The sequence below is a fragment of the Rutilus rutilus genome (genome assembly GCF_951802725.1).
Source record: "Rutilus rutilus genome assembly, chromosome: 2".
NCBI classification, from domain to species: domain Eukaryota; kingdom Metazoa; phylum Chordata; class Actinopteri; order Cypriniformes; family Leuciscidae; genus Rutilus; species Rutilus rutilus.
This window is the reverse complement of record NC_140210.1, coordinates 54,222,133-54,244,835: the sequence shown is the minus strand read 5'-3', so window position 1 is coordinate 54,244,835 and position 22,703 is coordinate 54,222,133. Positions and strand designations below refer to the sequence as shown.

At 43.0% G+C, this 22,703-nt stretch overlaps 1 protein-coding gene across 1 annotated transcript in view; it reads left to right on the top strand.

Annotated features, from left to right (window-relative positions):
* Positions 1-19,589, top strand: part of LOC311286082 (sialoadhesin-like) — a gene marked incomplete at its 5' end in the record, with an annotated part of 69,015 nt that extends 49,426 nt beyond the window's left edge. The window contains 6 exons of the mRNA XM_084402125.1: positions 17,240-17,494; positions 17,587-17,829; positions 17,913-18,009; positions 18,180-18,225; positions 18,719-18,965; positions 19,519-19,589. Coding sequence (XP_084258251.1) covers positions 17,240-17,494; positions 17,587-17,829; positions 17,913-18,009; positions 18,180-18,225; positions 18,719-18,964 — 887 coding nt within the window. The 3' untranslated portion in view covers position 18,965; positions 19,519-19,589. The remainder of the gene's footprint in view (positions 1-17,239; positions 17,495-17,586; positions 17,830-17,912; positions 18,010-18,179; positions 18,226-18,718; positions 18,966-19,518) is intronic.
* Between the last annotated feature and the right edge of the window lie 3,114 nt (positions 19,590-22,703).

Here is a 22,703-nt window from a genome sequence, read left to right as displayed (position 1 = left end):
GAAGGGTGTGTATAAGAGGAGGAAGAGTGTGAGTATAAGATTAGGAAGAGTGTGAGTTAGAGGAGGAAGAGTGTGAGTATAAGAGAAGGAAGAGTATGAGTATAAGAGGAGGAAGAGTGTGAGTGTAAGAGGAGGAAGTGTGTGAGTTAGAGGAGGAAGAGTGTGAGTTAGAGGAGGAAGAGTGTGAGTATAAGAGGAAGAAGAGTGTGAGTATAAGAGGAGGAAGAGGAGGAAGAGTGTGTGTATAAGAGGAGGAAGAGTGTGAGTGTGAGTATAAGAGGAGGAAGAGTGTGAGTTAGAGGAGGAAGAGTGTGAGTGTGAGTATAAGAGGAGGAAGAGTGTGAGAATAAGAGGAGGAAGAGTGTGAGTTAGAGGAGGAAGAGTGTGAGTATAAGAGGAGGAAGAGTGTGTGTATAAGAGGAGGAAGAGTGTGAGTATAAGAGGAGGAAGAGTGTGAGTATAAGAGGAGGAAGAGTGTGAGTTAGAGGAGGAAGAGTGTGAGTATAAGAGGAGGAAGAGTGTGAGTATAAGATGAGGAAGAGTGTGAGTTAGAGGAGGAAGAGTGTGTGTATAAGAGGAGGAAGAGTGTGAGTATAAGAGGAGGAAGAGTGTGAGTTAGAGGAGGAAGAGTGTGTGTATAAGAGGAGGAAGAGTGTGAGTTAGAGGAGGAAGAGTGTGAGTTAGAGGAGGAAGAGTGTGAGTTAGAGGAGGAAGAGTGTGAGTATAAGAGGAGGAAGAGTGTGAGTTAGAGGAGGAAGAGTGTGAGTATAAGAGGAGGAAGAGTGTGTGTATAAGAGGAGGAAGAGTGTGAGCATAAGATCAGGAAGAGTGTGAGTTAGAGGAGGAAGAGTGTGAGTATAAGAGGAGGACGAGAATGAGTATGAGAGGAGGAAGAGTGTGAGTGTAAGAGGAGGAAGTGTGTGAGTTAGAGGAGGAAGAGTGTGAGTTAGAGGAGGAAGAGTGTGAGTATAAGAGGAAGAAGAGTGTGAGTATAAGAGGAGGAAGAGTGTGAGTATAAGAGGAGGAAGAGTGTGAGTTAGAGGAGGAAGAGTGTGTGTATAAGAGGAGGAAGAGTGTGAGTATAAGAGGAGGAAGAGTGTGAGTTAGAGGAGGAAGAGTGTGTGTATAAGAGGAGGAAGAGTGTGAGTATAAGAGGAGGAAGAGTGTGAGTTAGAGGAGGAAGAGTGTGAGTATAAGAGGAGGAAGAGTGAGTATAAGAGGAGGAAGAGTATGAGTATAAGAGGAGGAAGAGTGTGAGTTAGATGAGGAAGAGTGTGAGTATAAGAGGAGGAAGAGTGTGAGTTAGAGGAGGAAGAGTGTGAGTATAAGAGGAGGAAGAGTGTGAGTATAAGAGGAGGAAGAGTGTGAGTATAAGAGGAGGAAGAGTGTGAGTTAGAGGAAGAAGAGTGTGAGTATAAGAGGAGGAAGAGTATGAGTATAAGAGGAGGAAGAGTGTGAGTATAAGAGGAAGAAGAGTGTGAGTATAAGAGGAGGAAGAGTGTGAGTTAGAGGAGAAAGAGTGTGAGTTAGAGGAGGAAGAGTGAGTTAGAGGAGGAAGAGTGTGAGTATAAGAGGAGGAAGAGTGTGTGTATAAGAGGAGGAAGAGTGTGAGTATAAGAGGAGGAAGAGTGTGAGTTAGAGGAGGAAGAGTGTGTGTATAAGAGGAGGAAGAGTGTGAGTTAGAGGAGGAAGAGTGTGAGTTAGAGGAGGAAGAGTGTGAGTATAAGAGGAGGAAGAGTGTGAGTTAGAGGAGGAAGAGTGTGAGTATAAGAGGAGGAAGAGTGTGTGTATAAGAGGAAGAAGAGTGTGAGTATAAGAGGAGGAAGAGTGTGAGTTAGAGGAGAAAGAGTGTGAGTTAGAGGAGGAAGAGTGAGTTAGAGGAGGAAGAGTGTGAGTATAAGAGGAGGAAGAGTGTGTGTATAAGAGGAGGAAGAGTGTGAGTATAAGAGGAGGAAGAGTGTGAGTTAGAGGAGGAAGAGTGTGTGTATAAGAGGAGGAAGAGTGTGAGTTAGAGGAGGAAGAGTGTGAGTTAGAGGAGGAAGAGTGTGAGTTAGAGGAGGAAGAGTGTGAGTATAAGAGGAGGAAGAGTGTGAGTTAGAGGAGGAAGAGTGAGTATAAGAGGAGGAAGAGTATGAGTATAAGAGGAGGAAGAGTGTGAGTTAGATGAGGAAGAGTGTGAGTATAAGAGGAGGAAGAGTGTGAGTTAGAGGAGGAAGAGTGTGAGTATAAGAGGAGAAGAGTGTGAGTATAAGAGGAGGAAGAGTGTGAGTTAGAGGAAGAAGAGTGTGAGTATAAGAGGAGGAAGAGTATGAGTATAAGAGGAGGAAGAGTGTGAGTATAAGAGGAAGAAGAGTGTGAGTATAAGAGGAGGAAGAGTGTGAGTTAGAGGAGAAAGAGTGTGAGTTAGAGGAGGAAGAGTGAGTTAGAGGAGGAAGAGTGTGAGTATAAGAGGAGGAAGAGTGTGTGTATAAGAGGAGGAAGAGTGTGAGTATAAGAGGAGGAAGAGTGTGAGTTAGAGGAGGAAGAGTGTGTGTATAAGAGGAGGAAGAGTGTGAGTTAGAGGAGGAAGAGTGTGAGTTAGAGGAGGAAGAGTGTGAGTTAGAGGAGGAAGAGTGTGAGTATAAGAGGAGGAAGAGTGTGAGTATTAGAGGAGGAAGAGTGTGAGTTAGAGGAGGAAGAGTGTGAGTATAAGAGGAGGAAGAGTGTGAGTTAGAGGAGGAAGAGTGTGAGTATAAGAGGAGGAAGAGTGTGTGTATAAGAGGAGGAAGAGTGTGAGCATAAGGTCAGGAAGAGTGTGAGTTAGAGGAGGAAGAGTGTGAGTATAAGAGGAGGACGAGAATGAGTATGAGAGGAGGAAGAGTGTGAGTGTAAGAGGAGGAAGTGTGTGAGTTAGAGGAGGAAGAGTGTGAGTTAGAGGAGGAAGAGTGTGAGTATAAGAGGAAGAAGAGTGTGAGTATAAGAGGAGGAAGAGTGTGTGTATAAGAGGAGGAAGAGCGTGAGTATAAGAGGAGGAAGAGTGTGAGTTAGAGGAGGAAGAGTGAGTTAGAGGAGGAAGAGTGTGAGTATAAGAGGAGGAAGAGTGTGAGTTAGAGGAGGAAGAGTGTGAGTATAAGAGGAGGAAGAGTGTGTGTATAAGAGGAGGAAGAGTGTGAGTATAAGAGGAGGAAGAGTGTGAGTTAGAGGAGGAAGAGTGTGAGTATAAGAGGAGGAAGAGTGTGAGTTAGAGGAGGAAGAGTATGAGTATAAGAGGAGGAAGAGTGTGAGTTAGAGGAGGAAGAGTGTGTGTATAAGAGGAGGAAGAGTGTGAGTTAGAGGAGGAAGAGTGTGAGTATAAGAGGAGGAAGAGTGTGAGTTAGAGGAGGAAGAGTGTGAGTATAAGAGGAGGAAGGGTGTGTATAAGAGGAGGAAGAGTGTGAGTATAAGATTAGGAAGAGTGTGAGTTAGAGGAGGAAGAGTGTGAGTATAAGAGGAGGAAGAGTATGAGTATAAGAGGAGGAAGAGTGTGAGTGTAAGAGGAGGAAGTGTGTGAGTTAGAGGAGGAAGAGTGTGTGTATAAGAGGAGGAAGAGTGTGAGTGTGAGTATAAGAGGAGGAAGAGTGTGAGTATAAGAGGAGGAAGAGTGTGAGTTAGAGGAGGAAGAGTGTGAGTGTGAGTATAAGAGGAGGAAGAGTGTGAGTATAAGAGGAGGAAGAGTGTGAGTTAGAGGAGGAAGAGTGTGAGTATAAGAGGAGGAAGAGTGTGTGTATAAGAGGAGGAAGAGTGTGAGTATAAGAGGAGGAAGAGTGTGAGTATAAGAGGAGGAAGAGTGTGAGTTAGAGGAGGAAGAGTGTGTGTATAAGAGGAGGAAGAGTATGAGTTAGAGGAGGAAGAGTGTGAGTATAAGAGGAGGAAGAGTGTGTGTATAAGAGGAGGAAGAGTGTGAGTATAAGAGGAGGAAGAGTGTGAGTTAGAGGAGGAAGAGTGTGTGTATAAGAGGAGGAAGAGTGTGAGTATAAGAGGAGGAAGAGTGTGAGTTAGAGGAGGAAGAGTGTGAGTATAAGAGGAGGAAGAGTATGAGTATAAGAGGAGGAAGAGTGTGAGTTAGATGAGGAAGAGTGTGAGTATAAGAGGAGGAAGAGTGTGAGTTAGAGGAGGAAGAGTGTGAGTATAAGAGGAGGAAGAGTGTGAGTATAAGAGGAGGAAGAGTGTGAGTATAAGAGGAGGAAGAGTGTGAGTTAGAGGAAGAAGAGTGTGAGTATAAGAGGAGGAAGAGTATGAGTATAAGAGGAGGAAGAGTGTGAGTATAAGAGGAAGAAGAGTGTGAGTATAAGAGGAAGAAGAGGAGGAAGAGTGTGAGTATAAGAGGAGGAAGAGTGTGAGTTAGAGGAGGAAGAGTGTGAGTATAAGAGGAGGAAGAGTGTGAGTTAGAGGAGGAAGAGTATGAGTATAAGAGGAGGAAGAGTGTGAGTTAGAGGAGGAAGAGTGTGTGTATAAGAGGAGGAAGAGTGTGAGTTAGAGGAGGAAGAGTGTGAGTATAAGAGGAGGAAGAGTGTGAGTTAGAGGAGGAAGAGTGTGAGTATAAGAGGAGGAAGGGTGTGTATAAGAGGAGGAAGAGTGTGAGTATAAGATTAGGAAGAGTGTGAGTTAGAGGAGGAAGAGTGTGAGTATAAGAGGAGGAAGAGTATGAGTATAAGAGGAGGAAGAGTGTGAGTGTAAGAGGAGGAAGTGTGTGAGTTAGAGGAGGAAGAGTGTGAGTTAGAGGAGGAAGAGTGTGAGTATAAGAGGAAGAAGAGTGTGAGTATAAGAGGAGGAAGAGGAGGAAGAGTGTGTGTATAAGAGGAGGAAGAGTGTGAGTGTGAGTATAAGAGGAGGAAGAGTGTGAGTATAAGAGGAGGAAGAGTGTGAGTTAGAGGAGGAAGAGTGTGAGTGTGAGTATAAGAGGAGGAAGAGTGTGAGTATAAGAGGAGGAAGAGTGTGAGTTAGAGGAGGAAGAGTGTGAGTATAAGAGGAGGAAGAGTGTGTGTATAAGAGGAGGAAGAGTGTGAGTATAAGAGGAGGAAGAGTGTGAGTTAGAGGAGGAAGAGTGTGAGTATAAGAGGAGGAAGAGTGTGAGTATAAGAGGAGGAAGAGTGTGAGTTAGAGGAGGAAGAGTGTGTGTATAAGAGGAGGAAGAGTATGAGTTAGAGGAGGAAGAGTGTGAGTATAAGAGGAGGAAGAGTGTGTGTATAAGAGGAGGAAGAGTGTGAGTATAAGAGGAGGAAGAGTGTGAGTATAAGAGGAGGAAGAGTGTGAGTTAGAGGAGGAAGAGTGTGTGTATAAGAGGAGGAAGAGTGTGAGTATAAGAGGAGGAAGAGTGTGAGTTAGAGGAGGAAGAGTGTGAGTATAAGAAGAGGAAGAGTGTGAGTATAAGAGGAGGAAGAGTATGAGTATAAGAGGAGGAAGAGTGTGAGTTAGATGAGGAAGAGTGTGAGTATAAGAGGAGGAAGAGTGTGAGTTAGAGGAGGAAGAGTATGAGTATAAGAGGAGGAAGAGTGTGAGTATAAGAGGAGGAAGAGTGTGAGTATAAGAGGAGGAAGAGTGTGAGTTAGAGGAAGAAGAGTGTGAGTATAAGAGGAGGAAGAGTATGAGTATAAGAGGAGGAAGAGTGTGAGTATAAGAGGAAGAAGAGTGTGAGTATAAGAGGAAGAAGAGGAGGAAGAGTGTGAGTATAAGAGGAGGAAGAGTGTGAGTTAGAGGAGGAAGAGTGTGAGTATAAGAGGAAGAAGAGTGTGAGTATAAGAGGAGGAAGAGGAGGAAGAGTGTGTGTATAAGAGCAGGAAGAGTGTGAGTATAAGAGGAGGAAGAGTATGAGTATAAGAGGAGGAAGAGTGTGAGTATAAGAGGAGGAAGAGTGTGAGTATAAGAGGAGGAAGAGTATGAGTATAAGAGGAGGAAGAGTGTGAGTTAGAGGAGGAAGAGTGTGTGTATAAGAGGAGGAAGAGTGTGAGTATAAGAGGAGGAAGAGTGTGAGTTAGAGGAGGAAGAGTGTGAGTATAAGAGGAGGAAGAGTGTGAGTATAAGAGGAGGAAGAGTATGAGTATAAGAGGAGGAAGAGTGTGAGTTAGATGAGGAAGAGTGTGAGTATAAGAGGAGGAAGAGTGTGAGTTAGAGGAGGAAGAGTGTGAGTATAAGAGGAGGAAGAGTGTGAGTATAAGAGGAGGAAGAGTGTGAGTATAAGAGGAGGAAGAGTGTGAGTTAGAGGAAGAAGAGTGTGAGTATAAGAGGAGGAAGAGTATGAGTATAAGAGGAGGAAGAGTGTGAGTATAAGAGGAAGAAGAGTGTGAGTATAAGAGGAAGAAGAGGAGGAAGAGTGTGAGTATAAGAGGAGGAAGAGTGTGAGTTAGAGGAGGAAGAGTGTGAGTATAAGAGGAAGAAGAGTGTGAGTATAAGAGGAGGAAGAGGAGGAAGAGTGTGTGTATAACAGGAGGAAGAGTGTGAGTATAAGAGGAGGAAGAGTATGAGTATAAGAGGAGGAAGAGTGTGAGTTAGAGGAGGAAGAGTGTGAGTATAAGAGGAGGAAGAGTGTGAGTATAAGAGGAGGAAGAGTATGAGTATAAGAGGAGGAAGAGTGTGAGTTAGAGGAGGAAGAGTGTGTGTATAAGAGGAGGAAGAGTATGAGTATAAGAGGAGGAAGAGTGTGAGTTAGAGGAGGAAGAGTGTAAGTATAAGAGGAGGAAGAGTGTGAGTATAAGAGGAGGAAGAGTGAGTTAGAGGAGGAAGAGTGTGTGTATAAGAGGAGGAAGAGTGTGAGTTAGAGGAGGAAGAGTGTGAGTATAAGAGGAGGAAGAGTGTGAGTTAGAGGAGGAAGAGTGTGAGTATAAGAGGAGGAAGAGTGTGTATAAGAGGAGGAAGAGTGTGAATATAAGATTAGGAAGAGTGTGAGTTAGAGGAGGAAGAGTGTGAGTATAAGAGGAGGAAGAGTATGAGTATAAGAGGAGGAAGAGTGTGAGTTAGAGGAGGACGAGTGTGAGTTAGAGGAGGAAGAGTGTGTGTATAAGAGGAGGAAGAGTGTGAGTGTGAGTATAAGAGAAGGAAGAGTGTGAGTATAAGAGGAGGAAGAGTGTGAGTTAGAGGAGGAAGAGTGTGAGTAAGAGGAGGAAGAGTGTGAGTATAAGAGGAGGAAGAGTGTGTGTATAAGAGGAGGAAGAGTGTGAGTATAAGAGGAGGAAGAGTGTGAGTATAAGAGGAGGAAGAGTGTGAGTATAAGAGGAGGAAGAGTGTGAGTTAGAGGAGGAAGAGTGTGAGTATAAGAGGAGGAAGAGTGTGTGTATAAGAGGAGGGAGAGTGTGAGTATAAGAGGAGGAAGAGTGTGAGTATAAGAGGAGGAAGAGTGTGTGTATAAGAGGAGGAAGAGTGTGAGTATAAGAGGAGGAAGAGTGTGAGTATAAGAGGAGGAAGAGTGTGAGTTAGAGAAGGAAGAGTGTGTGTATAAGAGGAGGAAGAGTGTGAGTATAAGAGGAGGAAGAGTGTGAGTTAGAGGAGGAAGAGTGTGTGTATAAGAGGAGGAAGAGTATGAGTTAGAGGACGAAGAGTGTGAGTATAAGAGGAGGAAGAGTGTGAGTATAAGAGGAGGAAGAGTGTGTGTATAAGAGGAGGAAGAGTGTGAGTATAAGAGGAGGAAGAGTGTGAGTTAGAGGAGGAAGAGTGTGAATATAAGAGGAGGAAGAGTGTGAGTATAAGAGGAGGAAGAGTATGAGTATAAGAGGAGGAAGAGTGTGAGTTAGATGAGGAAGAGTGTGAGTATAAGAGGAGGAAGAGTGTGAGTTAGAGGAGGAAGAGTGTGAGTATAAGAGGAAGAGTGTGAGTATAAGAGGAGGAAGAGTGTGAGTTAGAGGAAGAAGAGTGTGAGTATAAGAGGAGGAAGAGTATGAGTATAAGAGGAGGAAGAGTGTGAGTATAAGAGGAGGAAGAGGAGGAAGAGTGTGAGTATAAGAGGAGGAAGAGTGTGAGTTAGAGGAGGAAGAGTGTGAGTATAAGAGGAAGAAGAGTGTGAGTATAAGAGGAGGAAGAGGAGGAAGAGTGTGAGTATAAGAGGAAGAAGAGTGTGAGTATAAGAGGAGGAAGAGGAGGAAGAGTGTGTGTATAAGAGGAGGAAGAGTGTGAGTATAAGATGAGGAAGAGTATGAGTATAAGAGGAGGAAGAGTGTGAGTTAGAGGAGGAAGAGTGTGAGTATAAGAGGAGGAAGAGTGTGAGTATAAGAGGAGGAAGAGTGTGAGTTAGAGGAGGAAGAGTGTGAGTATAAGAGGAGGAAGAGTATGAGTATAAGAGGAGGAAGAGTGTGAGTTAGAGGAGGAAGAGTGTGTGTATAAGAGGAGGAAGAGTATGAGTATAAGAGGAGGAAGAGTGTGAGTTAGAGGAGGAAGAGTGTAAGTATAAGAGGAGGAAGAGTGTGAGTATAAGAGGAGGAAGAGTGTGAGTATAAGAGGAGGAATAGTGAGTTAGAGGAGGAAGAGTGTGAGTATAAGAGGAGGAAGTGTGTGTATAAGAGGAGGAAGAGTGTGAGTATAAGAGGAGGAAGAGTGTGAGTTAGAGGAGGAAGAGTGTGCATATAAGAGGAGGAAGAGTGTGAGTTAGAGGAGGAAGAGTATGAGTATAAGAGGAGGAAGAGTGTGTGTATAAGAGGAGGAAGAGTGTGAGTATAAGAGGAGGAAGATTGTGAGTATAAGAGGAGGAAGAGTGTGTGTATAAGAGGAGGAAGAGTGTGAGTTAGAGGAGGAAGAGTGTGAGTATAAGAGGAGGAAGAGTATGAGTATAAGAGGAGGAAGAGTGTGAGTTAGAGGAGGAATAGTGTGAGTATAAGAGGAGGAAGAGTGTGAGTATAAGAGGAGGAAGAGTGTGAGTTAGAGGAGGAAGAGTGTGAGTATAAGAGGAGGAAGAGTGTGAGTATAAGAGGAGGAAGAGTATGAGTATAAGAGGAGGAAGAGTGTGTGTATAAGAGGAGGAAGAGTATGAGTGTAAGAGGAGGAAGTGTGTGAGTTAGAGGAGGAAGAGTGTGAGTATAAGAGGAGGAAGAGTGTGAGTTAGAGGAGGATGTGTGTGAGTATAAGAGGAGGAAGAGTGTGAGTATAAGAGGAGGAATAGTGTGAGTATAAGAGGAAGAGTGTGAGTTAGAGGAGGAAGAGTGTGAGTATAAGAGGAGGAAGAGTGAGTATAAGAGGAAGAAGAGTGAGTATAAGAGGAGGAAGAGTATGAGTATAAGAGGAGGAAGAGTATGAGTATAAGAGGAGGAAGAGTGTGAGTATAAGAGGAGGAAGAGGAGGAAGAGTGTGAGTATAAGAGGAGGAAGAGTGTGAGTTAGAGGAGGAAGAGTGTGAGTATAAGAGGAAGAAGAGTGTGAGTATAAGAGGAGGAAGAGTGTGAGTATAAGAGGAAGAAGAGTGTGAGTATAAGAGGAGGAAGAGTGTGAGTTAGAGGAGGAAGAGTGTGAGTATAAGAGGAAGAAGAGTGTGAGTATAAGAGGAGGAAGAGTGTGAGTTAGAGGAGGAAGAGTGTGAGTTAGAGGAGGAAGAGTGTGAGTATAAGAGGAGGAAGAGTATGAGTATAAGAGGAGGAAGAGTGTGTGTATAAGAAGAGGAAGAGTGTGAGTATAAGAGGAGGAAGAGTGTGAGTTAGAGGAGGAAGAGTGTGAGTATAAGAGGAGGAAGAGTATGAGTATAAGAGGAGGAAGAGTGTGAGTTAGAGGAGGAAGAGTGTGAGTATAAGAGGAGGAAGAGTATGAGTATAAGAGGATGAAGAGTGTGAGTATAAGAGTAGGAAGAGTGTGAGTTAGAGGAGGAAGAGTGTGAATATAAGAGGAGGAAGAGTATGAGTATAAGAGGAGGAAGAGTGTGAGTATAAGAGGAGGAAGAGTGTGAGTAAAAGAGGAGGAAGAGTGTGTGAAAGAGGAGGACGAGTGTGAGTAAAAGAGGAGGAAGAGTGTGTGAAAGAGGTGATGAACGAGGAGGAAGAGGAAGAGTGTGTGAAAGAGGTGATGAACGAGGAGGAAGAGGAAGAGTGTGTGAAAGAGGTGATGAACGAGGAGGAGGAGGAAGAGTGTGTGAAAGAGGTGATGAACGAGGAGGAAGAGGAAGAGGAAGGTGTGGAGAATGTGGTCAAGGCTGGATCTGCTTCAGGGTTTTCCTCTTCTCCTGCAGAGATGATATTCTCCGGCCGGACCGACATGAAGACGTGAAGCTGAAGCAGAATAAATCTCTCTCACTGACCTTGATTCTGCAGTTGCTCAACTCTTCTGACTGTACTTTACAGTAACATGCTTTTCATTTACAATGTTTTACTGTAACCTTTTGGGCTTCTGCAGTTGGTCACTGTATTTCACAGTATGCAAATGCTGAATATACAGACATTCCATACTATACAATATTCAGTACAATACTATACAGTACTTGCAGTGCATACAGAAGGGGTGGAGTGGGACCAATAAAATCTATCGGGAAATTTCGTAGACCACTGGCTCTCTGGGCAAATTTAAGCAAGTGCTGAAATCTAAAATCACAATAAAATGACTACACAACGTGAAATGCCAAGTGTAATTATTATTATTTAAAAGATCTTGAAGTCAACAACAACAACATACAATAATACCAGAAAAAGAGAGCCGCTCAATAGTAAACCATTAATTTTTGTCTCATATTTACCACCGAGCTACTTTCAAATTTCACAAGCTTTTGGCTGGCTGGTAGCCTTTGCTCTTTCCCATTTGTGCCTAGCTGTGACACTTTGCTTGTTGATGCCCGGAACATGTCCGTTATTTTGGATCATTTTGCTGCCTCCTCCTACATATTGTTTCGCCTTTTGAGTCTGACCTTCTCAGCGCCACCTTTCCCTTTTCTTTTTTGTCTTTCCATCATCTAGGGACCTGGCCACTTCGTGCATTTTCTCAGATCGGAGAGCTATCTGATTTATCAAAATCATTCCATTTACACCTGGTCACATAAATGTGTTTTTGCAAAACGAATATAAATCCGATCTTCAATTCCCGCGCGATTTAATGGAGTGCACGTCACCAAAAGCAACAGATAGCCTATGAACTGCATTTTTATTGATCATCAGCTAAAAATTCCCAAATCAAAGATCGCAATAAGAGAGAGCAGCAACAGCCCTGGTAAGATCATTTCAGTTCTTTACTTTTAATGAAGATGATTGTGTTAAGCGTCTGCGACTTACTTTCACTTTGATTCACTTAGTTTGCACGTTGGCTTGAATAGATGAATAGATGCTCAACTGCGATCGGATTCGGATTCAAATCCGTCTCGAATGCGTATCGGAGGGCTTTTACACCTGGTCTTTTCACGATCGGAAAGCTATCTGATCACAGAAAACGCATTAAGTGGCCAGGTGTAAACAGCCCACTCACTCACACACTGTCTGTTAACGTTAGACTTCCAAAATGTTACGAGGAAAAAAAAAGAGGTGTTAATTTACGTCATAGGCCGACAGGCTATGCCATTTGGGGAGGGGCCGCTCACTGATCCCCCTATATTTTAGAAAATCCTAGACATGGTTGGACCTGCCCTTCGTTAGTGCTTTCTGATTAGCCTGTGTTTCTATTGAAATAAGAGGCTGCTGCGGCCCGCCGTATGGGTTGCGATATTTTTTTTCCCAGGATGGTAGGGGAAGACTCATGAATATTCATTAGGGAAGTCATCCCTGATTGGTCTGATGACCTACCCCTAACCCCACCCCTAAACCTACCCGCCACTGGGGGTCTGATGACCTACTCCTAACCCCGCCCTAAACCTACCCGTCACTGGGGTTAAGACCAATCAGGGATGACTACCCTAATGAATATTCATGAGTCTTCCCCTACCATCCTGGGAAAAAAATATTGCGTACGGGTTGAGCAGAGAGGCTTCACAGTTTGACCGGATGTTGTTGCTAAGAACTTGCAATGTATAACTATTATCAGACCCTCGCGGCCTCAAAACACTACCGGCCCACCGGGAAAAGTCCTGACTCTCCCGATTGCCCCTCCGCCCCTGGCATACAGTATTTATTAACAATATATAAAGTAATATTTCTCCTGTAACTGCTTTGGATTCTGTGTTCTCCATTCTTCATGTAGTGTCTAACGAATGATCTGTAGTGTTTCTAATATTGACTGATGTGTGTAAGATCTGAAAGCATTGTTTGATTTTGCCAGAAGAGAGAGATTCTCTGAATGAGTTTTGAACATTTGCTTTTGTGTTTAAGGTTTTGAGAAAGTGAGGGATGGTTTCAAGAAATGTGTTTTAGCAATTCAGAAAAACTGTAATTGTGCAGCTTGTTGTTTTTGGCTGATTTCTTGGTTCTCTCTTCACTCCTCTGTCTTAAAGTTATTCACACTGAGATTATTTATTTACATGTATCTTATATTTCCTGTAATGAGTCTCTGTTTTCAAATAGTAATAAAGTATTGTCATGTTTTCATAGTCCAATATAACAGATAAAACAACATTTACAGTTTGATGAATTCTGTGTTTCAGGGGTTTCTAATGCTGGTTGGAGTGTGAGTTACAGTCGATCACACATCTGTGCAGTAAAGGACTCAACAGTGATAATGAGATGCACTTATACATACCCTACTAGACATCAGATCAAGGAAGTGTTCTGGACAAAAAAAAGTGAAGAGCCTCGAGATCTTTCTAAGGACCCTGAATACAGGCAGAGGCTTCGGTATCTGAGAGATAAACAGCAGAACTGCACCGTCAGACTGAGTCATGTGACACTGAAGGATGAAGACGTGTACTATTGCAGAATCATCACTAATAAAGCTGATAAGAAATGGATTGGTGAATCAGGAGTGACTCTTACTGTCACAGGTGAGTTTGATGAGGTTTCTCTCTTCTTCTGTGCATTATGTTGAATAATAATCAGTGTATGACAGCAGCACTAGATATAATGTGTGTGTTGTGTTCAGATCTTCAGGTGGAGTCTCCTGAGAGAGTGACAGAGGGAGATTCAGTCACTCTGAGATGTAAAAGCAGCTGCGCTCTGACTGACAGAGCAACATTCATCTGGTACAGAAACTCACAGCCATTAACTGAGAGAAGAGACAGAAACAATGAACTCCTGCTGCAGTCAGTCAGAAGAGAGGATTCAGGCAGATATAGCTGTGCTGTAGACGGACACACTCACATCTCTCCTGCTGTTCAGCTCAATGTCATGTGTGAGTACAGATTGACTTTCTCTCTTTAACCCTCATGCACTTTAGACTTCTGGTTACAGTCTGTGTGGTCCAGGTCAAACTGACCCTAACTATTCAATTCCCCAAAAATCACACTGTGAAAAAACATTATAATAATTACAATCAGGTACAAATAATGAACTTTTAATATCAATACTTTTCACACATTACAAAGAATACATTTCTGAATTTATGATTTATAAAAATGTTTTAACCACTATTTTTAAGACTGCCCCTCCCCGACACCCATGGGATACTTGCCATTGTACATTTATATCAATAATATCTTAGTCTAATGCTAAATTAATCTTGACCAACTATATAGCATTTGAAAGCGTTCAGACTGTAGTTAAGATCACTCAATCCATATATGGAAATCGAAGAGTCCTTATATGGTCACCAGAGGAGTCTGGATGTCATCTAGTGGAAAAGTTTGGTACTGCGCTCAAAAAAATCATACTGAATTTTTTTTTTTTTTTTTTTTTATCAACCTACAATTTGTCACAGAATTTGTTCAGATAGTTAGCTTTAATTTTCCTAAATTTCTTATTTAGTTGAAAATGATTTGTAAAATATATATTTTATATAAAATATAATCTGAAAATATGATCTGAGAAAAAATAAATATTTCTACAATAATCTGTGAAGTGTTCCCTTTAAAAAGATACCAAACTTAAGTCTGTGCTCTGAAGTATTTTGGATTTTTAACAAGGTTTTTAAAGGGCACCTATTATGCAAAATTAACTTTTACATGGTGTTTGAACATAAATGTGTCGGCAGTGTGTGTACACAACCACCTTTTTTATTCCCCATAAATCATAAGCATTGTCTCAGTTATCAAGCTGTATGCTATGCTTTCTCACGCACCCCCTGCCAAACTGTGGAGTCAGGTAAGTGTTGCACTGCACACTCAGACCCCACTCCGGGACGGGTCTCTGTCCTCCACGGGTACGTCTGTGGTCCCATTGGTCCTGCTGGTTCGGTCGCTGGGAGCCTGGCTAGCGCCTGTCACGCTGGCTCATTGGGAGATTCAGATTTGGCTACACAGCAAAATCCCCAGTGTTAAATTAACACTCCTCAGTGTTTATATGTGTCCACACTACAGGGTGTTAAAAATTAACACCGAAGCAGTGTTGAAGTTAATGAGATAATTAAGTGATTAATTAAGTGATGATTGGCCATTAGTGGTGACACCTGATGATAACAAGCAGACTCACTGAAGGAAAGAGAAAAAATAATAACAGAAAAAAGAGAAACACAAGAACTACTGACTTCGAGTCATTACACATTGTTGCACTTATTATTACCAGTTTGACTTTATTTCTGTCATACATCGACAAAAGTTCTTGAGAGTCAACAGAAGTTTAGACGGTAATATTTTATGGAAGTTTTCTTTTAAAGTTACCATTATGGTGATCAGTGTTTGCTTTAGTTGGGCTCTTGACCCTTTTCATTGTTTAATATATGTTTTTCTTTGGTTGCTACAACTCTGTGTTTATAAAGCACATTTGTTACTGCAAGAGAAAACATGACCTGCTCACAATATGTTTTGATGATAAAAACATTATCATGTAGTGTCCTGATTCACTGATGTCATTCAGACTCTAAAATTTTGACTATATGCTTGATGTCTCGTTTTAGTATTGGTGATTGTAGCTCTGAGATTTTACAGTTTGAGATCCAACAGCAATATGAAAAATTTTGAAAATACTTTGAGCAAAGAAGTTATTGTGTTTAAACACACAGACATCAAGAATCAGCATATGAATCTCAACAATGGTGACAATAAACAAACTAGTGACAAACAGATCAACTCTGAACATCACAAAACAAGCTACTAAAGTCAGAACAAAACAATAGCAAAATAAAAGCCAACAGAAAAAAAAAAAATGAAAATTACAGGACAATTCAGCTGCATAATTTATTCATGCTGCAATGCATGATGTCAGCCAGGGATGCGTTCTGATTGGTGGCTCCCATCATGCACTGCAACATTAAGCATTTGTTTGATTGTCACCATTGTTGAGATTCACATCACCATCACCACCATCAGCACTGGCGCCCCCCAAGGGTGCGTTCTCTCCCCACTGCTCTTCTCCCTGTACACTAATGACTGCACTTCTAAAGACCCCTCTGTCAAGCTCCTGAAATTTGCAGACGACACCACTGTCATCGGTCTCATCCAAAATGGTGACGAGTCTGCTTACAGACTGGGGGTTGAACAGCTGGCTGTCTGGTGCAGTTATAACAACCTCGAGCTGAACACGCTCAAAACAGTGGAGATGATCGTGGACTTCAGGAGAATCACCCCAGCACTCCCCCCTCTCACCATCATGAACAGCACTGTGGAAGCAGTGGAGTCATTCAGGTTCCTGGGCTCTACCATCTCCCAGGACCTGAAGTGGGCAAATCACATTGACTCCATTGTGAAAAAGGCCCAGCAGAGACTGTACTTCCTTCGCCAGCTGAAGAAGTTCAATCTGCCACAGGAGCTGCTGATCCAGTTCTACTCAGCCGTCATTGAGTCTGTTTTAAACACTTCCATCACTGTCTGGTTTGGTTCAGCTACCAAATCGGACATCAGGAGACTACAACGGACAGTCCGGACTGCAGAGAGGATTATTGGTGCCCCCTGCCAACCCTCCAGGATCTGTACTCTTCCAGAGTGAGGAACAGAGCAGGTAAAATCATCACAGACTCCACTCACCCTGGACACCCCCTGTTTGAACTGTTACCGTCAGGACGGCGACACAGATCACTGGCCACAAGAACTTCCAGGCACAGGAACAGTTTCTTTCCACAGGCCATTTCCCTTCTGAACACTTAACATGGCCCCCAAAGCATATGCCTGTAAGTGCAATACTCCCACTGTCTAGTGCAATAAACTCAGGTGATATTTATATCTATATTATTCATACTACTTAAAATACTGTAAATATGTTTATAATCTGTAACATGCGCTAGACTCCCACTGTCTAGTGTAATATTCTCTAATTCAGGTGATATTTATATTATTCATACTACTCAAAATACTGTAAATATGTTCATAATCTGTAAATGTCTATTCAGACTAAACCCAACTGTGACCCTACTTTTTTACTTTTATACTATTTTTATTTATTTTTTATATATTTCATTCTTAGAAATTTGTATTACTATGTTCTTGTTGTATTTGTATTTGTATATGTGCACTGGAAGCTTCAGTACCAAGAAAAATTCCTTGTGGGTGCAAGCACACTTGGCAATAAAGCTCTTTCTGATTCTGATTCTGATATGTAGATTCTTGATGTCTGTGTGTGATTTTAAATCCTTCAGATCTTTAAAACATTGTTGGAAGTAACTACTGTAGTGAAAAATTAATAAAACAATTAGATAATCAGTTTGTAATGCTGGGTGACAACATTGAATCAGGTCACTAGTAATTTCATCATTGAAACATAACCAGGGCTGAATTTCCAAAAGCATCTTAAACTTAACTTGATTGCAGACCAACTGCAACAAATGGTCTATACGATCAAATTAGGCTTGCGATGTTTTCGGGAAACACAGCCCAAGTCATAGTTTCTCTTGCCACAACACATATGCTCTATAAACACAGAGTTGTAGCAACCAGAGAAATCCTAATGTTACAAAGTAAAGGGTCAAGAGCCCAACTAAAGCAAACACTGACCACCATAATGGTGACATGAAACGAAACATTCCATAAAACATTACCATCTAAACTTCTGTTAAATCTAAATAAGAACATGTGTAGATGTATGACAGAAATAAAGTCAAACTGGTAAAATAATAAGTGCAATAATGGCTCGAAGTCAGTAGTTCTTGTGTTTCTCTTTCCTTCAGTGAGTCTGCTTGTTATCATCAGGTGTCACCACTAATGGCCAATCATCACTTAATTAATCACTTAATTATCTCATTAACTTCACCACTGCTTCAGTGTTAACTTAATTATCTCATTAACTTCAACACTGCTTCAGTGTTAATTTTTAACACCCTGTAGTGTGGACACATATAAACACTGAGGAGTGTTAATTTAACACTGGGGATTTTGCTGTGAGACCCACCCAGAAATGTCTCAGTGTCCATCAGTCCATCTGGTGTAATAGTGGAGGGAGATTCAGTGACTCTGAACTGCATCAGTGACTCAAACCCTCCTGCAGAAATCAGCTGGTTTAAAGGAGGAACGATTGTAGGATCTGGAAGAATCTACAGCATCTCAAAGATCAGCTCTGATGACAGTGGAGAATACAAGTGCAAGTCCACCAATAAACATGGAGAGAAATACTCTGATACTGTGACTTTAAACGTCATGTGTGAGTTATTGATCATATGTACATTGTTTAAAATTTCCAAATTCATTAATTTTTTAATGTTTATTGTGAATTTTCAAATTTGTTCTTTTTAGACCCTCCCAGGAGCGTCTCAGTGTTGATAAATGGATCTGGTGAAATAGTGGAGGGAGATTCAGTGACTCTGAACTGCATCAGTGACTCAAACCCTCCTGCTCTGAACTTCAGCTGGTTTAAGGAGAATGAAACCTCAGCTGTTGGATCTGGACAGAGTTTCAGTGCACTACAGAGTGGACGCTTCTCCTGTCAGGCTCACAATCAACATGGATCTCAGAGATCAGACACTGTAACTGTCACAGGTGAAGCTTTTATTAACACACTCCTGTATCTTCACATCATTCATCAGTTTGGAGAGTTAATCATGATGATCTTCCTCTTTCAGTTCATCATGTTGCTGGTGGGAATGTGATTGTGATCACAGCGGCATCTGGAGGATTAGTCTTCATCATCTTCATCATCATCTTCATACTGTTCATTATGTGGGTTTAATAAAAAAACTGCAGTGATTGTATAAGTTCACATTTGGTCTAATGTAGAAGAAAATGGCTAATTTGTGTTTGATTATTAGTAATCTTTAAAAACAGTGTTCATATTTTCTCTTAATTTAATACATTCGTCCATATGCTGTTAATGTCTGTGATTATAACAGGAAGAAACAAAATAGTGTTAAAGCTGAAGATCTCACAGTGAAAGAGGTAAATCATCCACACACAACACGACTTTACAGAGGCAGAAAATCAGTCGATCAGCCGTTATCTGTGTCTCAGACTGTAGCTGTACGAACTGATGAGAAACTAACATTATCAAAGTCTTTATCAAGACAATCCAGATTTTTTTTTTTTATTAATAAATAAAACTAATGAAAACATTGAACTAATTTTTCCATGGTTTAATGGAAATACTTATATATATTTACTGTTTTAATATAGGTTTGTTGGTCTAATTGCATAATCATTAACATATAGTGTGATGAATGAACATGTCACTTCATTTACTCATTCTGCCCTATTCTTCTCCACTCTGTGTGTGAATCAATGAAATATACATGTATTTTACATCACTACATTGATTTGATCTAACCTGATACTTGATCTGAAAAGTTTGAGGCAAACTCCTCTAGACTGAGAATCTTCAGATCAATCTGATTTACATGTCTTAATAATAATTACAAATGTTCTTGTATTTCAGAATGATCTCTATTCTTGCGTGTCACAGAGAGTTTCAGTCCATGACAAGCCACTTTCTGATCCAGATTCAGCCAATGGCGCTCTGTACGCCAGTGTGAAACCCAGAAGATTCAGAGTAAAAACTGAATCCAGAGATACTGAGGAGATCCTGTACGCAACTGTCCAACATCACAGAAAGACAGAGACGAAGAGAACAGAGGAGAATGAATGTCAATATGACGAGTTCATCAGCCTGATGCTGCAGTGAGGTGAGAAAAACAACTTAACCAGTACCAACTTAACCAGTACCAACTTAAGCAGTACCTTAACCATCACCAACTTAACCAGTACCATCTAAACCAGCACCAATTTAACCAGTACCAACTTAACCAGTACCAACTTAAGCAGTACTTAACCATCACCAACTTAACCAGCACCATCTTAACCAGTACCATCTTAACCAGCACCAATTTAACCAGTACCAACTTAACCAGCACCAACTTAACCAGCACCAGCTTAACCAGCACCAACTTAACCAGCACCAGCTTAACCAGCACCAACTTAACCAGCACCAACTTAACCAGCACCAACTTAACCAGCACTAACTTAACCAGTACCAGCTTAACCAGTACCAACTTAACCAGCACCAACTTAACCAGTACCAGCTTAACCAGCACCAGGTTTACCAGCACCAATTTAACCAGCACCATCTTAACCAGCACCAGGTTTACCAGCACCAATTTAACCAGCACCATCTTAACAACCACAGATCATAATCTGGGCTATAATATTGTTGTGCTCCTGTTTGTTTTGATTGTTTAGGCGATCAACTGTTCAGATTGTGGAAGATGGATCAGTGATCTACAGCAGCGTCAAATGAGTGATAGAGACCATGGTCTCTATCACTCATTTGACGCTGCTGTAGATCACTGTAGTTCATTAAACGACTGAACTGTAGTTGCTGTAGTTCATTAAACGACTGAACACAGGCTTTGTGTTCGCTGCAGCGAACACAAAGCCTGTGTTCAGTCGTTTAATGAACGATTGTTGGATGATTGTATAGTTGTGGAATAATTTACACTTCTGTTCAGACCACAACCAATATAAACATGTTCATCACCCACATTAAGACTCATTTGTTCTCTTTGAGCCTTTGTGAGATAACGACGGTAATTGTGTGCTGGACTGATGTAAAGTCTGTTTCTTATTTGTTTAATTTTTAAAGTTTTGTGTGTAATTATATATATATATATATTTTTTTTAAGTTTGTTTGAGTTTAATCTGTTACTATAGAATTTGTTGTTATTCAGTATTTTTTGCTCTTCAGATTGGGGTGTAAGATTGGAAATCAGACAATTGATATCTGCACAACTTATTAATATTCAAATGCAAAAGTATTTCATTTTATGTATTAATGTATTCTATAAAGAGTTTCCTCTGCCTGTTTTACTCTGTTTTTACAACTAGGACCAGTGCTTCAATAAACCTGATTAACCTTCAAGACATTTAAGTCTGTAATGTCTTTACTGGATTCACAGCACTGGTAGGACCTCTAGTGGTTGACTTGTGAATTATTGTTCTTTGATGGGACATAAACAATCTCCCAGATTACACTGGAATCCAACAACTTTACCCTCCTCCTTTCTTCTCTCTAGTCACGATCTACAGAGTCTGTTTCAGATCTCAAGCAGACAGCGAAGAAAAAGGAAAATGTTTATATTTGTGCTTTGTGCATAATGGTAATATAATGTAAATAAGGTTCTCTTACGAGAGTTCTCTCGTACTGCGTCTTAGCTAAGACGCTGCGGGAAAAGTCTCTTTTCACGAATATTGAAGCAAAAAATTATCCTTAATTTTAATATTTGTAAAACGCATTTGCCACAGTATGCAGCCATAGGCAAGACGGCTCGTTTGCTCATTGGCTGTTGTACTAGCAAATGCATAAGCCTATCGAGCGCAGGCTGATGCAACATCAGACCAATGAGGCCACTTCCCGCCGACGCGGGCGTGGCCTCGCCCTATAAAGGTAGCTCGAAAAGGCTGACTCACTTGATTTTTTCACCTCTTCAGCGAACCTCTCACATCGCTGGATCTCGGATAGGAAGCAAGCGTCGTCTGAGTGCAAGCACATCAGCGGGACGAGCCATCTGAAGTCGCTGGCCTTCGCCGCCTTCCACTGCCGTACCTGCTGCGCTTTCCGGCGCTCATATCCTTTTCTGTTTCTCTGTGTGTGTGTGTGTTCGCCCTGCGACACACACTCGTAAAAGAGCTTGCGTCTTTTTAAAGATGCCTTCCTGCGGCTCGTGCCGAGCCCCACTCAGCGAGGGAGACCGTCATGTCATCTGTGTCTCCTGCCTGGGTGAAGATCATGCAGCGCTCGCACTCGCTGACGGCGGCTGCCCTCACTGCGAGCTTATGCCTTTGGCGACTCTGCGGACTCGCCTGGCACTTTTCTCCGAGCCTGCACTCCCCGCCGCGTTGCCGCGCCGTAAAAAGCGCCGCTCCCAGCGGATTCCGGAGCCCTCTACAGCCCGACCGAGCTCGCCGGAGCGCCCGCTCGCTTCGCCGGCCTCGCCTGTATCACTTCCTGATGCTCAGCGCCCGCAGTCTGCCGCCGCTTCATCAGAGGAAGTCGATTTCAAAGCCGCGTCGGGGGATGAGGACACGTGCTCTCTGTTAGCTTCGGGCAGCGGCGATTGGTCGAGCTCTGAGGATCTCGCGCTCGCTGTTCGTAAGCCTAGCAGACGAGCCAACATCGAGAAAGAGTTGATGCGGGTGCTCTCGCTGGCCGCGACGAGTCTCGGCCTCGAGTGGTCTGCACCAGCACCTCCCTCTCGTACCCGGCTGGATGGTAGCTTCCTTCCCGGTGAGCATGCTTCTCCTGAGTCTAAGCCCGCCCCCTTTCTTCCTGAGCTTCATGAAGAAGTGGCAAAGGCCTGGAACGCTCCCTTCTCAGCACGAACTCGTTCGTCTGTTTCTCCAGCATTCTCCGCCCTGGACGATGCTAAAAACAGAGGCTACCAGTCACTTCCGCCGGTTGAACAGGCGATAGCGACGCACCTTTGCCCGCCCTCTGCTGGACGGCGGACGAAACCAGTGTTGCCATCCAAAGCCTGCCGCACGACGTCATCGCTGCTCGCGCGAATCTTTTCCGCTGCTGGGCAGGCTGCGTCTGCACTACACACCATGGCCACGCTGCAGATTTTCCAGGGAGATCTCCTCCGTAAGTTGGACGAGATGGGACCTGATGCAATCTGCCTCGCGGATTTGAGAAGCGCTTCGGATCTCACCCTTCGCGCTACTAAGTCTGCCGCTCAAGCTATGGGACGTGTTATGGCTTCCGCCACTGTGGCTGAAAGACATCTGTGGCTGACGTTTTCAGACATGGCCGAGTCTGAGCGCACCGCGTTCCTCGACGCCCCGCTGAATCCCACTGGTCTCTTCGGATCCTCTGTCAATGAGTTCATAGAGAGATTCGCAGAGGACCAGAAAGCGTCACAAGCCTTCAAGCACTTCCTGCCGAAGCGCTCCAGTTCTGCAGCGAGTCGTGCTAAGCCGACCCAGCGGAGCTCTCAGCCACAGCCCCCTCCTCCTGCTGCGTCATCACGACAGCAACGCAGCGCGAGACCCCGCTCTCGCTCTACCAGCCGTCGCCCCGCGCCGCGTGGCCCACGGCAGAGGATTGTGGTGAAACCGGAAGCCCCGAACACATCCTAGCACGCCTAGGAAAGCGCCGGTGTACAAGTCCCGCTGCGGCCGGACTCACACCCAAGCGCGCCGCTGTTTCAGTTCCAGGTATTGCGACTGTCTCAGCGTCTTATGCAACGCGCAAGCCCGTACAGTTGCAAGCTTGCCTGCACACAAAAGCCGTTTTCACGGCTACCCAGATATATCCCATAAAGAGTGTATTTTCTGGTGTCCCGGCCACGGCCGATGGTGCTATAAATGTAACGCTGATGCCCACTTCTCAGTGCCCATCCGTACACACAAGCACAGCCCTTCACACA